This window comes from Malus domestica, chromosome 13 (genome assembly GCF_042453785.1).
Source record: "Malus domestica chromosome 13, GDT2T_hap1".
NCBI classification, from domain to species: Eukaryota; Viridiplantae; Streptophyta; class Magnoliopsida; order Rosales; family Rosaceae; genus Malus; species Malus domestica.
Genome location: NC_091673.1, coordinates 756,181 through 771,421, shown reverse-complemented (window position 1 = coordinate 771,421; position 15,241 = coordinate 756,181). Strand labels below are relative to the sequence as shown.

The 15,241-nt window shown below is 38.5% G+C and overlaps 1 protein-coding gene and 1 long non-coding RNA gene across 4 annotated transcripts; one reads left to right on the top strand and one right to left on the bottom strand.

Moving 5' to 3' along the window:
* Positions 1 to 1,124: 1,124 nt before the first annotated feature.
* LOC114820673 (uncharacterized) lies at positions 1,125 to 3,399 on the top strand. Of its 3 annotated transcripts, none has more exons than XR_011574919.1 (5): positions 1,125 to 1,417; positions 1,558 to 1,620; positions 1,862 to 1,991; positions 2,077 to 2,817; positions 3,097 to 3,399. It is a non-coding gene; the product is annotated as an uncharacterized lncRNA (long non-coding RNA). The 3 variants fall into 3 exon arrangements; XR_011574918.1 differs by having other exon boundaries at positions 1,130 to 1,417; positions 1,541 to 1,620; positions 2,077 to 2,223; XR_003768107.2 differs by having other exon boundaries at positions 1,132 to 1,417; positions 2,077 to 2,223.
* Positions 3,400 to 4,379: 980 nt separating this feature from the next.
* On the bottom strand, positions 4,380 to 8,991 carry LOC114820528 (protein indeterminate-domain 4, chloroplastic). The gene is made up of 3 exons (XM_029091431.2): positions 8,296 to 8,991; positions 7,619 to 8,015; positions 4,380 to 5,900 (listed from the first exon to the last, which is right to left on the bottom strand). The coding sequence occupies exons 1-3, from the start codon at positions 8,462 to 8,464 to the stop codon at positions 4,664 to 4,666; spliced, it is 1,803 nt and encodes a 600-aa protein (XP_028947264.1). The 5' UTR covers positions 8,465 to 8,991; the 3' UTR covers positions 4,380 to 4,663.
* Between the last annotated feature and the right edge of the window lie 6,250 nt (positions 8,992 to 15,241).

The window sequence follows — 15,241 nt, the reverse complement described above, 5'->3', positions numbered from 1 at the left end:
AAAAAACTAGTGGTCATTGAGGGTTTCTAGAGTAGAACTCTTTTATCCCTCAAAAGACACAACTGGGGATTGAGGATTTTGGAGAAATTGTCTAAGACAGAGTTTCTCTTCAGTTTTATTTTATTTTCTCAATTTTATTATTAAAGAAGTTGAGATTCCACCATAAAAGTAATTGATAATATAAGAAGTAACTCAAACTTATACTTATTAGTCCATGCAAAATTCATTCCCCTATATATAAATTTACTTATTCCTTTTCAGGCTAGTTAAATGAGTTAATGAATATTCATGAACTAAATAATTTAGTTTATTTTTTCTTCCAAACATATTTGTTTTTAGTCAAAATAGGGCAGGAATTCAAATTTTGAATAAAAGAAGAAAAAAGGCATCCACACGCTGGAGTCACGGGATGATTATATATGATTCGTGATAAGATAGAAGAGACAACAATTACGACAATAGTAGAAAGCCCTATCATCATCCATCAATTTCCTAATAATTACATAAGGTTAAGTTATATATTGTCGAATATTTCATAATATATATCATTTCTGCTCCTGCCTCTGGTTGAGCAGTATACTATTTACACGGCCAGAACCCAATGGCAACACACATGCATATGCTCGTAAATTAAATTAATTAAATGTCTAAATTCAATGTAAAATATCTAATTATATATCTATCATCAGTAGCTGTGAAGTTAAATATTCAAATACCAGCTTAAGGATCGAATTAGAATGGAAAGAATTGTTGGAAAACGCCAGGGAGCACTACAAGAAAATAGCTCATTTACCACATTAATTTTACCACGGACATTATGTGCCCGTTATAAAAAGTGACCATTTACCACGGACTTAGTCAGCATGTTATAGATAACAGTGTTTTACAACAGGCAAGTAATGGCCCGTTATAATAAAATAATTTACTACCACGGTCTTAATTAGCACGTTATGAAAATATTAAACCACCACAGGTATTAACCGTTGTCCATATTATTAGTAATTACACCACATTGTTTTATCTACCACAGACATTAAATGTGGTGCAATTATGCACACTATTTAAAAAAAAAAAATTCAGAAGGCAGGATTAAATTTTTTTCGAAAATTTCCCAAAATTTGAAATCTTTCAAATTTCACACTATTAGAAAATAGACGCGGGGAGTTGGTATAAAAGTTAAAATTAAGCGGTTTCGTCCACTCCTCTCCCTCTCCCTCGCTGCAAATAGATAGATCTTCCGGTGGAAATCGAATATGTCGTCAAAATCAAAGCCCTCAGGTTTTTTTTCTTCCCCTTCTAATTGTCACCTTTAATTCATGTTTCTGATGCATAAATCCATCAGTTTTTCCTGTAATTCTCTTTCGGAACCCCCAGCAGAGGAAACACTCTTACTTTCATCTCTCTCTCCGATCTTTAGGTATTATCGCAATTCCTCTCTCAATTGGTGCTATAGTATTTCTTAAAATTATTAGATTTAGGGTTGGGCATACTAATTTAAGGATTATGATTGTACTTTGCGTTTTGATTTTGTTTGAGATAGTTCCGTGTTTGGTTTAGATGTAAGGCCTGAAGCTTTTCAAGATGAATCTTAACCAAGGAGGACTTGAAAAGCATTTTGAGGTAAGATCGTTTGATTGCTGTACTGATTGTTTGAGGTCTAATTCTAGAAATCGTCATGAATTTTTTATTTTTTGATTGGTGCCTTTTGAGGGTTTTGTGAGGGTGGGGCAAAAATTCGATGTTACAGTTGGAATTTCTAAAGTTGGGATAATGGGTTTGGTTGATGTTTTCTTTGGTGTGATAAGTCTCGGTCCTGGTATTGAATTTTGTTATATTTATGTGTTTTCCGTTTCCCTGCCAGGTACCTGGCAGTGCTGCAGATGCAGGACCACGGCCAACTTCATTACTGGCCTTCAACTGTTGCAGCTGCTCTTGTCATCCTGGCTTCTTTAGAAGGCAATCGTGATGTGTCCTGCCAACGAGTAATAGAGGTAATTGCCAAAATTTTTCTTTCAAACTACATTAGACTATAATCATTGTATATTAATGTAGCTGACAATGTGCTACATTTGACAGAGCCTAGAGTGGTTGTTAAAGTATGTATGAGAGCATCTTAGCAGGTAAAGGAACATGTACATCACCATTCTGTTTCTGATTTCCTACTCATCTAAAGACATAGACGGAAGGTAGATTGAGCTGAGCCTTCTAAAGCCTGATCAAGAGGTAAAAAAGAATCTGATTCTTTTGTCAATCAACACGACACTGCAGCAACTTGTATCACTCTATAAAAATAACAGAAATTGTACCTTCTAAATGGTTGCGAAGGATCACACGTAAACTATAAGAACTTTTGCTCAAGAAGCTTGCCATTACTCACCATGAAAATATTCAGGAAAACGAAACTGCTTTTCATGCTTGGGTTCTCAACTTTTTGTTATTGTTTAGAGAAAATGTATTAGGCATACATAAATCTAGTGGATGCTCTGCTAAGGATTGAATTATTGATACCTCTAGCTCTAATGCTTGAATATCTTCGTAAAGTTTGAAGGTTTAGATGGTCGGGTTGATAATTCTGTTTGTTGAAATATCTGCACCATGTGCATCCTTGTTAGAGAATGACCGGTTCTTATATCAGTTACAGTTATAAGACATTCGCGATTCTGAAGATTTTGGTATGATAAGTTTGGTTGGTTTTTTGTATATGATGTCTTTGAGTGATGAGTTTTGATTTTTAAACTTGTTGTGATAAGTCTGGGGGTACACTTACGGAAGTGGGTTTCCACTGAAGATGGATCTTGAAAGGCAAATCCTTTCTCGGTATGTGATTCTTTTTTTTGTCGAATTTTGACTTGTGTTTGTGAATTGTTGTAATGGGTTCCTCTTATTTTTTTTATGATTGAGTATGAAAGTTTTGCATTAGAGCTGTGTTGGTAGTTCTGTCTGTGCAGATCTTAATCTCTTTATACAGTTGTGCTCTTAGGTTGTGCCCAGTTTGTATCGTTATTTCTCACTCATTGACGAAAAACTGATTCAATCAGGAATATGTTGATGGAAATTTGTGTTCTTATGTTCTTTCGTATGCTTATGTCCATCCAGATGGAGAGAGGCAACAATTGCTGAGGTTCAAGCATTAGGGGTAGTAGTTCACTCTCAAGGTCCTTTGTTTGGAGGTGTTCAAAGAAATGTGAAGTCTTCAAGTGACAATGTCCTTGTTTGTTAGAGGTCTTTGGATAGTTTGGTATTTCTTTGTATATCTCATCGCTTTGTTGTTAGCTTTAGTTTAGTGTACAACTGTAATGTTTGAATCTATAATTTTTTATTTAATTGTTATATTATAGTAAATGTGTAATTTTGTTTATAAATATTATATAATACATTTATTAAACAATATTTTATTTTATTTTGTTTTTAGAATTTTTTTTATAACGGCCATTAACCGTGGCCAATTTGTAATCCACAACGGTTATAGTGCACGTGGTGTTAGATCTTAATCTACAACGGGCATGGTCTGTGGTTATATTACAATTGACAACGAGCATAACTCGTGATAGAATATGTGACTTTTTATCACATCCAGATTACTAACGGGCACAATGTCCGTGGTGGATTGTAATCTATCACGGGCATCGACCGTGATAGATGAGCTTTTTTCTACTAGTGGAGGGACGATTAATTAATTAAATACTAAAAAACTAAGCAATGTTTTGTACTTGGTTGTAGAAGTGGGCATTAGGGTTAGGTATTAGGTAGCCGAACGAATTCGTTTGCGTAGTTTATATTGTGGGGTACTGGGCAACTTGGCATACATAACTCGTCGCCCCGAGCTTCTCCTCTAGCTCTTATAAATTCAAATTATTTTATGTGATTCTTTGTTCTTGATGCATGGCAATACCAATAATATCTTATTAGTTAGGGATATCTCGTAACCAGACAAATAAGAAATAAACTCTCACTTGTCCATTATGTTGGAATGTATCCATTTTGAATTTTCTGGGCAAACAGCACCTGCTCAGCTGCTAGCCCATGTCTGATGCTGTGACATTCTGATTACATATACAACTCAAACATGGCTTACCTCATACATATGTGCAATATTAAATTAATTAATACAGACTTGAGAAAAATGTTAGAGGGATGAAATTTTTAGACTATGTTGTAAACCACACGATGTGGCGGTTGATGGTGAGACTTCTTCTTTTAAAACATTAAAAAAAAGCCCAACATACATATACTGCCACATCATGCGGTTTACAACAAATAGTAAAATTTTCCCACATTTAATTATAAGCATCGATCTCATTACTAATTAATAATTAGATGCTTATATTTTATTATGTGAAAATTAAGCATGCACCACTTGGTCAACAAAAGAGGGAGGATAAATATTAATTTAGGATTCCTTTATCGCCAAATATAGAAGCAGGTAATTAAGGTACCACATTATACATAATATAGTAACCGATGAAAGTACTGGACATCCATTAGTGTGGTCCTTAAGGCATGCACATATAGAAATAAAACTCAAGAAACCCTAATGCTTGGGGGTCAAGACAACTAGAGTTGGTAATTAATCGATACCGTTTCTATTTTTTCCTACATATTAAAAGGATCGACTCTCTCACCTATACCATGAACGTAATTTTAGTTCCTCGATCTAGCAGGCTCACTGTAGTGTGGTGCCTCCAAAGAGTTGACTTGCCTGCGTTGACTTCAACTCTGGGTCTAAGGAGCTGATCATATTGATGCCATGATGTTGTTGTTGTTGATGATCTCTCTGTGAGTATCCATGGCCACCATTCATGTTTCTTACCATGCCTCCAACACCAAGAAAATCCAAGGTCAGTTTATCAGACCCTCCAAAATTTACACTCAAATTTTGGTGCAACTTAGCCTCATCATAATTAGGGTTATTATGCTGTTGATCCATTGCACTAACTCTAGTAGCAGTAGTGCCGCTACTAAACCCGCCAAAGTTGTTATGATCCAGTCCCCCGCCTCCAAAAATCGAGGAGTTGCCATTTGCAAGAGAGTTCATTAATCCTTGAAGATGGTTTTCATTTTCCACCTGCTGTGACGATCTCAAGTGGTACTGTTCACCCCCATTAGTACTGTGATGATGATCACCACTAAAACTGACTCCAACGCTCGAGGGCGCTGACACTAGTTGCCTTCCGGATTTAGCTGCTCTTGTTGACGAATTACCTAATCCCCTAAGCAAAGACGAGCTTTCGGTGCTTGTAGTCGAACCCATTTGAGCAGCTTTCTGAAGCAATGCAGTGGCAGACATGTGCGGAGCCATGCCGCCTTCGTGTTGCATCGAATTCCCATAGAGAGATGGTAGAGAACCCGACCCAATTTGATGGTCATGACTCATGCTAAACCCTTGGCCACCGCCATTACCATCACTAAACTGATGATCAGTAGGAGTTATGCTGCGACTGGTACCATTGTTAGAAAAGAAGCTCAGGTTAAAGAGATTGGCAGCGCTATTCGATGAGGGTGAGCTGCTGTTGTTGTTAGGGTTGCTCTGGAGATCAGGAAGTTGCATTAGTCCATGTAATACCTTGTTTGGAAATTGGTGCTGATCTTGAAACCCTTGCTGGTTAGCAATGTCTCTCATGAAGAAATTGGGAGAATTAGGCATGGCTTGTGATCCAAACGAAGACGGATTTGATGGCGGGATGAGGTGCTCAAACTTTGCGCTGCCGCTACTCCCTAACCTCAACACGTTGTTAGGGAGGTGGGTTGAGTTTTGGAGTGAGGGGATTTGGGATGGACCTAAGCTCATATGGTTGTTTCCATAGAGGCTACCGCCCATTGTGCTTAAGCTTGAAGGATGCCTTGCACTTTCCTGAGCCAGTGCATCACAGAAAGCCCTATGAGTGATAAAACTGTCCCGCCTGTATATCACACAAAGAAATGGAAAGGAAAGGCCCCATCATATCATATCATCTCATGGACATATATATATATATAGTAAAATGTATGTATATATAGAAGAACAAGACATATATATCATATATGTGGTGGTGACATGCATATATGATGCATCCAGATAAAAACAATAGTTGAATACCAATCATTTTTATCCGTTTAAGTTAAAATGTAACTAGTGCTTGAGAAAGAAAAAAAGTTATAGTGCTAGAAAGTAATAAACTTGAACAAAAAAAAAAAAAGGCAAGAAAAAGTTTATCTTTCCATGACAATTAGCAGTACTAAGAGCATCTTCAATTATACTTTCTATTTTATGTTAAATTTTAACTAAATGTTAGAAAGCTATTTTAGAATCTCCCTAAAAAAATTCTACTTTAATCATATTTTCTGGGAGTCATAATAAATATGAACTAATAAAAAAATTACTTAAAAAATTATTAAAAATAGTAATTAATGCTAGGAGTTCTTAATTAGTAGCTCCTTTCTCACTCCGTAGATTTAGTATTTCCTTGAAATTTTGCTATCTTAGGAGCATGATAGGGAGTGTGATTGAAGATGGAAATATTCAATCCTTCCTAAATTTTCATTCAGAGAGCCCACTGAGGATACTCAAAATTACTACGGTGAATAAATATACGGAAAAAAAAAAAAAAAAAAAACTACAAGAACAATAACGAAGGCCCGAAAAATTTTCACTACAGCAGGAAACCATGAACGGTCCATTGTTCAATTATTTTTTCACAGAGAATACTTCCGTTAGATAGTCACAAGTCCACAAACCTCGTCACCCTAATCATTGAACGACTGACGTGACTTGTAAAATTTCAAATCAGAATAAGAACTGTCAAGCGATTTTCTAGCTAGAAATATGGTGTTGGACCAGTACTGCGAGGGGGAGAGAGAGAGAGAGCATCTATGTAAATTTGAATGTTGGTCCCATGATCAGTGTACGTTTTAATTTCATGGGAAGGAGTACTTGGACTGGAAGGGAAGAGCTGTAGCTCTGATTGCATGAATCCAACGAGAAAGAGAACAAAACTCATGAGTGACATATACATCCAACTCGTTATATGTGACAACAAAGATAAAGCCTAGCTAGTAGCTCCACCTCCCCTCCCCTCCAGTAACATTAATATTATGCTCTTTCTTCCCCTTCCATAGCTCCACTACTTCCATGTCCATATATATATGTTCTGTTGATAGTCTGTATAATCCGACTCATCATTTTTACTACTACACACATGAGTATCAAAAAGATGAAAGAAAAATTGGCGTTGTTTTCGAGGATCGATAAATAGATGATTTTCTTGTTTTTCTCTCTGTAATTGTGATTGAAACCTCCATATACATACATAACCTTGCAATGCCAGTTTGTCACAGATTTTTCACGTGGAAACAGTCCTGCCAGATTAACCCAGACACAGACACAAGCACACTCATGGGGAAAGACTGAAAAATCGTTTGATTAATTTCAATAAAAGGATCACTATAGTCGTATGCGAGACACCTATTTTTACCCAAGAAGAGAGGATTATTAGTATTACACCCATAAACCTCCGCCTGTACCTCTCGATCAATTTTGAGAAGATCTCCAGAATGAATGTATGTATCGATGAATGAATGATTGAAAATCAACAATAATTAGGAGCTAGATACTAAATCAAGTAACTACTAATTAATTTACCTTGAGAATAGAGTGCCACAGTCGCATCTGTATTCCCTAGTTCCGCACGTTTTAGAATGAGCCTTCCAATCCGATTGAACGGCATACCTCTTGGAGCACTTGTCGCACTTCCACTTCTTCTCGCCGTGCTTTCTAGAGTAGTGTTTTTTTATGCCGGTGAGGTCTCCGAGAGCTCGAGAGGGGTCATGGTGAACGCATGACGGCTCCGGACATAGATAGACCTTGCGTCTAGGTTCTTTGTTAGTCTTCTGCTTGAGCTTCCAAGGCAGGTTGTGTCCTCTTCTGTGGAGCTGTAGGTTTTGCTCCCTTTGGAACCCTTTGTTGCACACCTCACATATGAACCTGTTTGTCGCCATTAGCGTCTTGGGAGATAGTGCTATAACCTCCGCATCTGGATCTGCTAGGGAAAAATGCCAAAAAAAATTAACATTTTTTCTTTGTTGAAATTTTAAAGAATACCCAAATTATAATAAAAGAAAACTTATGATATTTAACAAAAAAAAAAGAAAAGAAATCAGAGCCAGATAGAGGAGTAAGTTCAAAGAAACTAACAACCATTAATTCATCAAACCAAAGAGTTCACAAAGGTTCGTTTAGGGTTTCTTTTTTGAAATCTTATATAAATCGATAAATGTGTACAAAGAATTGATGATCATGAAAAGTAAAGAGGTACTTGCTTGGATTTCCTGGTTGATTTCTCCTTTTCTTTTGAGGTGGTGGGGCTGTGCCTGTGGCTGCGGCGGTAGCATTTGAGGAAGGCGGAAGGATTGACGAAGTCATCTGGCTTTGGTTTTCTTCTCTGCTACTACTTCCAAAGAATGGCATCGATGAAGAAGCAGCCGCCATATATATATATATATATGGTAAAGAAAACAATTAATATTACTCTTAATTATTCAGCTTGTTTTGAGCTATACGCACTCAAAAACGATCAAAGACTCAAGGTACTATATAACCGACAACCCACAGAAAAAATTTAGACTCTTAGCTCCTCGAATACTAGAAACATAGTAAACCTAGCTATATAGCTAATTAAGTAAAATAAAAATTCTCTGAGTCAAACGCTCTTTTGCTAGGTAGCTACAGCTTCAGGGATGCAGAGAACAAATAATTATGAGGAAAAAATTAATAAGCATCTTCTCGGACGACAGCTAAAATCCGGAAAAGATGAAGATATATATACACACAGAGAGAGAAGACGCAGAGAGTCAAGGCGGCCTTTGTTCAGCTTCTTCTTTTTCTTCCTCTCCTTAGCTAGAGAGAGAGAGTTATCTAGTTTTTTTTTTAGATGATGATATAAAAAATAAAACTCATCTCATAAAACGCTCTAATGCGTTCCTCTCATTTAATGTCATGCACATACATGCACTCTTTCTCTCTCTCTTACTGTAAATTAAAAATATTTACCAATATTAAAATTGAAAAAGAAATTAAAATATCGGGGATGAATAGAGAGGGAGGGAGAGGAGGGGCGGTGGGGTCGCTGTTCATGCTGCTCACGCAGCCTAATGTATGTCGTTTTATGCGGGGACTGTAAAATGGGGGCCACCTTTGGTCTCTGTAGGCCTACCTCTTCCCATCTCTCTCTCTCTCTCTGTCCTCTTGTTTCGTGTCTTCTACCCTTTACATTCAGAAAACCCTTCATTCTGCACCCATCATATATGCCTTCGCTCTCTCTCTCTCTCTCTCTCTCTCTCTCTCTCTCTCTCTCTGTTTCACTTTTAGGATATACAAGTATATATGTTAAACTAATTAAGAGAACTTTGAACAGCCAAATTTTCTCAATGAACGATGTTGTTGGAGTGAAATACCCTAAAGCCAAGTTGAGACAATTACAAGATTGGATGTAATTCGACAAGTATTGGAAGGCCATACCGGGTCAGATCTCATATTAGGTTGGCTAGTATATGAAAAGTTCAATTACAATTAGATGTAGCATTTTAAGAGTTGAAATTGTAAACAAATCAAAGAAACACGATAAACTGATTGCAATTAAGCTTATGACAAATAGGAAAATAATCTTAATCCTTATTTGTAGAAACAAGAAAGCAATAATCAAATAGGAAAACAATCTTAATCCTCATCATAATAGTAAACTTATGACAAAATATTAAAGATATCATAATAGTAAACTTATGACATAAAATGTCAAAGATACCATATACCATAACATAAAAATAAAACAAATTACCCACTTACTAACTTTTCTAACAAAAATTGACTTTGCAGTAAAATTACATTTTATCATCAGACTGATTTACAGAGAAATTTCGTAAGTGACTTAGTCCACACTGATTAATGAAGTAAGTGTTAGAATTCCTCTGTCCCACATCGGCCACAAAGCTTGAGAACAAGCCATTTAAATAGAATTACCCCACTCTAACTAACACCGAGGCCTTTTGTATTAAAACCTCACACCTAAACCTCACACCTGACGGATTGAGCAGGTGCCCAAGTGGGGACATTATCGGTGTTGTTGGAGTGGACCCATGGCCTGTCTACCTAAAATTTAAGAGTAAGTACTTGCGTCTATCTATGTCATAACCAGACGAAATTGATTATACCACGAACATCAAAATTCTTTTCCGTATAAAGGAAGATGATCGACGGTTCCTTTGACAGATATTTCTTGTGGTAATTAGAAAATAAGATATTATAATTGTTGGTACCATATATTGGGCCTCGTTTTTGGGCCTCATTTCTAAGCCCATGATTTATGTAAGAAGGTAAGGAACCCTTATTCTATAAAAGAGGGGCCTCACCTTCAGAGAAAGGGGAAGAGCCATACATCCAAGGAAACAAATTCCCACATCCAGAGAGCCTCACAATAAGATAGAGGGCAATACCCTCTCAGCCAAACAGGGAGCAAAATGGCAAAGGTTGCATCCACAGAGAGTTTCATTACCGATCTATTGTAATCTATACATTCATACAATAAATGGAATCAACATCAGTGTGGACGTAGCCCAAACATTGGGGTGAACCACGATACATCTTTGTGTGATTCACGGTCGGATTTACGTTGGTCCAAGATCCTCCGGATTTTGTGCATCAACATTTGGCGCCGTCTGTGGGAAACGACACAAAAAGCTATGTCGGTTCTCTTTCATTTTTTTCATCTTACCACTGTGAATTTGCTTAACCCAAGAACTCAGAACCTCCCTTTTTGGGGCTTTTCCAGAAAACCTTTGCAGACTCTGTGCAGTTTAAAAACCCTCCAAAAACCCATTTCTCTCTATCTCGAATCTTCCGCCCTATTTTTCTCCCAAAAACTACCCAATTTAAAGACAAAGACAAAGACCCATCGCCTTCACTATCATCTGCAACTTTGGCAACAACACAGCTACCACCATGTTTGTCGGCCATCTCGGAAACCTCCAGCTCTCCGCCGTTTCCATCTCTCTCTCCGTCATCTGCACCTTCTCATTCATCTTCATGTCGCTTCTTTTCATGTTTCTAACTCTAGATCTCACTCTCTTTCTCTTACTCTCTCAAAATTCTTCATCTACATAACAGTAAGGAATGCTCTACTGCCGTGAGTGAAACTCAAGGCCGTACCTGAAGGAAAGTCTAGAGAAAAGACATGTCGTTTAGCGTGGAGTTTGCGCCTTCTCCGGAGGAACACGATGATGCCGACAACGAACGGCTGGATTTGGTCGATCCAGCGGCTCTAAACTGGTCACCTTCGAGCGGGACTTTTCTCAGAGCGGCGGTGACTCTCAAGGATCAGTCTTGGGTTTTCAGCATTCCAGTTGAAAAATGAAAAAGCATGGATGGCAGCTTCTTTACCATCCTCTCTAGGTGGTGGCTGTTGCCGTGTTTCTGGCGCTGGCCTTTGCTTTCTATGTGTTCTTTGCTCCTCTTGTTGGAAGGAAGATTTTTCAGTATATTGAGATGGGTTTATACGGACCACCATCGATACCAGTTGCGGGGATCCCACCTTCTACGAATAACACGACCACCAGTGGAAAACCAGGAAGAAGATAAGTTTTCTTATAATAATTCTATTATTAACTTTATTATTATTCCGAGATTGGCTGGCCATCTGTCAAAAGAAAAAAGATAAAGAGAGCTTTACTTTTCCTTTTCAGCAGACATCATTATGTTTTCATCATTTATTTAATATGTTATTGATATATGTTATGATGAAAGTAACCTCTATTATTGAAACGTTATGATGAAATCTTGATCATGAAGAGACAAATACAACCTACTATCCCAGAACAGCCCCACGAAGGAAAAAATAATATATATATATATATATATATTGTTGATGCACAAAATCAGTGAGGACTTTGGTACAACAAAAAGTGTTAAGTTTGTGACCTTCGCTAGATTGCTCCGGTCACTAGTATGGATAAGTATGTAAATAGATACGGACAAGGAAGCAAACACAAGATGTACGTGGTTCACCCAGATTGACTACGTCCACGGAGTAGAGGAGTTCTCATTAATTGTGAAGGGTTTACACAAGTATATATGTTCAAGCTCTCCTTTAATGAGTACTAGTGAATGATTTAGTACAAATGACATTAGGAAATATTGTGAGAGAATGATCTCTATTTATAGAAGAGAGTTTCTAGTTTCATTCTGACATTGACACGTGTCGTGTTGTGATTGGCTTCTGATGTTAACATGTGTCGCGCTATGATTGGCTTCTGATGTTGACACGTGTCGCGCTGTGATTGGCCTCCTGGTTGTAGGGAAACTCTTCTGGGTTCTTGACGGTATAACGTTGACCGGTACTCAGTAGTTTCGGGATTGGTCAAGTATGGTACAAACAGTGCTCTCCTAAGTTCCCGAGTGAGGGAAACTCCTCGGTTGGGGACTTGCAAGATCCAAGCCATTGAGTAATCACGAAACTTTTAACTACCGAAGTGTGGTATCATTTTCACTTGCTTTATCTGTCTCATACGTAGATGTGGCATCTTCTCTAGAAGTACTTTTCCTCCATCCAGGGGTGGTATCTTTAACCGATGAAGATGCACAAGGTAATGTATCAATTTCACTTGAAGCTTACTTGTAGTTTCGAGCTTGGTCAAGTGCGATACAAAACCCTATAGTAGGAGTCCCCCAAGTCGCCGAGCTAGGAGATTTGCCGAAAGAGGTAACAGACAAGGTAAGCAATCAGACTTCCAAGCAAGCAACCTGGATCAGAGGTTCGACTTTGGCTTCCGGTTGATTATTCTCCTTCTCCTTGTGTCGTAAACAGCAACAAGGATAAGGAGAAGCAAATGGAGAAGAGATGATATGAGATACTTTTGCTTTTGAAGAAGTAACTTTCCACAGGCTTATTCTTGAACTGGGCTGAAGGGTTTTCTGGTTTCCTCCAGAGTATAAGGCCAACTCAAGAATTTGAGGGTCAAAACAAGCCCATCAAATCAAGAGTGCGTTCGACCTTGATGATATGGGATACTTTTGCTGTTGACGAAGTAATAGATGAATCGACATGTGTTCTGTTGCGCTTGTCTCCACATGCTTCCTTGTATCCTTCTCACTTAACCTATATGTTCCTCAGGCAGATGTGGTATCTTTTCTGGAAGCATAAGATGTTGAAGATGAGTACTCGAGAGCAATGCCAGGTAAGTAATCGGGTAAGGGGTTCCAGACAGTCAGTTTCTGACTGGAAGCTTGATTCCAAGTGCTAACTAATTGCTCTCTTTCTCCTTGTCTTGCAGGTAAGAACAATGGCAAAGGAAAAGACAGGGAAAAAGCATGATATGGGATAATCTTGCTTTTTACCTTGATGATATGAGATACTCTTGCTCTGGTGTGGCTTGTTTGTATAGGTATTATTGGGGGGGAAGAAAACTGAGTATTTCGAGAGGCTTCGTTGGGAGTGCCCTCTCAGATATGAGGAAGGGTTGAGCATTTTTGCAGGTCTGCCTGCCCATGAAGGATGAAGGTCGACATATATAGGAGTTTCCCTAACAACAAGTGGTAATGCTATTCATTTACCCTTCTTGGTCGTAGTAATGTAGTGGGAGCTGCAAGCTTCACGTGTTTTAACTTTGTCAGAGCACTTTGAAAATGTGGTATGTGGTATCTGGAAAGCTAATGTTGTGTGTGAAGATTGCAGACAAGCTTTATCCAAGGAAATCTGGCTTTCGAAGTTCAGAGAGCGATGCCTCTTCGATTTTCGAACAGGCAATCTTGTCGGGGATCTGGCTCTCGAGATTCAGAGAGCGGTGCCTCTTCAATTTTTGAGAAAGCAATCCTGTTGGGAGTCTGGCTCTGTTGGGAATCTGGCTTTTGAGATTCGGAGAGTGGTGCTTTTTCAATTTTTGAGAAAGTAATCATGTTGGGAGTCTGGCTTTCGAGATTCGAAGGGCGGTGCCTCTTCTATTTTTGAGCAAGTAATAATGCTATTCTTTTACCCTTCTTGGTCATAGCAATGTAGTGGGAGCTACAAGCTTCACGTGTTTTAACTTTGTCAGAGCACTTTAAAAAAGTGGTATGTGGTATCTGGAAAACTGATGTTGCGTGTGAAGATTGTAGACAAGCTTTATCCAAGGAAATCTAGCTCTCGAAGTTCGGAGAGCGATGCCTTTTCGATTTTCAAACAAGTAATCCTGTCGGGGATCTGGCTCTCGAGATTCGGAGAGCGGTGCCTCTTCAATTTTTTGAGAAAGCAATCCTGTTGGGAGTCTGACTCTTGAGATTCAGAGAGTGGTGCCTCTTCAATTTTTGAGAAAGTAATCATGTTGGAAGTCTGGCTCTCGAGATTCAGAGGGCGGTGCCTCTTCGATTTTTGAGCAAGTAATAATGCTATTCCTTTACCCTTCTTGGTCATAGCAATGTAGTGGGAGCTGCAAGCTTCACGTGTTTTAACTTTGTCAGAGCACTTTGAAAAAGTGGTATGTGGTATCTAGAAAGCTGATGTTGCGTGTGAAAATTGCAGACAAGCTTTATCCAAGGAAATTTGGCTCTCGAAGTTCGGAGAGCGATGCCTCTTCGGTTTTCGAACAAGCAATCCTGTCGAGGATTTGGCTCTCGAGATTCGGAGAGCGGTGTCTTTTTAATTTTTGAGAAAGCAATCCTGTTGGGAGTTTGGCTCTTGAGATTCGGAGAGCGGTGCCTCTTCGATTTTTGAGAAAGTAATCATGTTGGGAGTCTGGCTCTCAAGATTCGGAGGCCGGTGCCTCTTCGATTTTTGAGCAAGTAATAATGCTATTCCTTTACCCTTCTTGGTTATAGCAATGTAGTGGGAGCTGCAAGCTTCACATGTTTTAACTTTGTCAGAGCGCTTTGAAAAAGTGGTATGTTGTATCTGGAAAGCTGATGTTGAGTGTGAAAATTGCAGACAAGCTTTATTCAATGAAATTTAGCTCTCGAAGTTCGGAGAGTGGTGCCTCTTCGGTTTTCGAACAAGCAATCCTATCGGGGATCTGGCTCTCGAGATTCAGAGAACGGTGCCTCTTCGAAATCCGGAGAGTGGTGCCTCTTCAGAATTTGGAAAGTGGTGCCACTTCGATTTTTGAACCAACGGCCTTGTTGCCCTTTCTTTTATAAGGGCACTAATTGTGTGCAAGGAGTACATTCAGAGAGTTATTGCTTGTAGGAATTTTCCCCTTACTTCAGAGATTTATTGCACCTCATTTATGAAAATGTCTGGCCCATCTG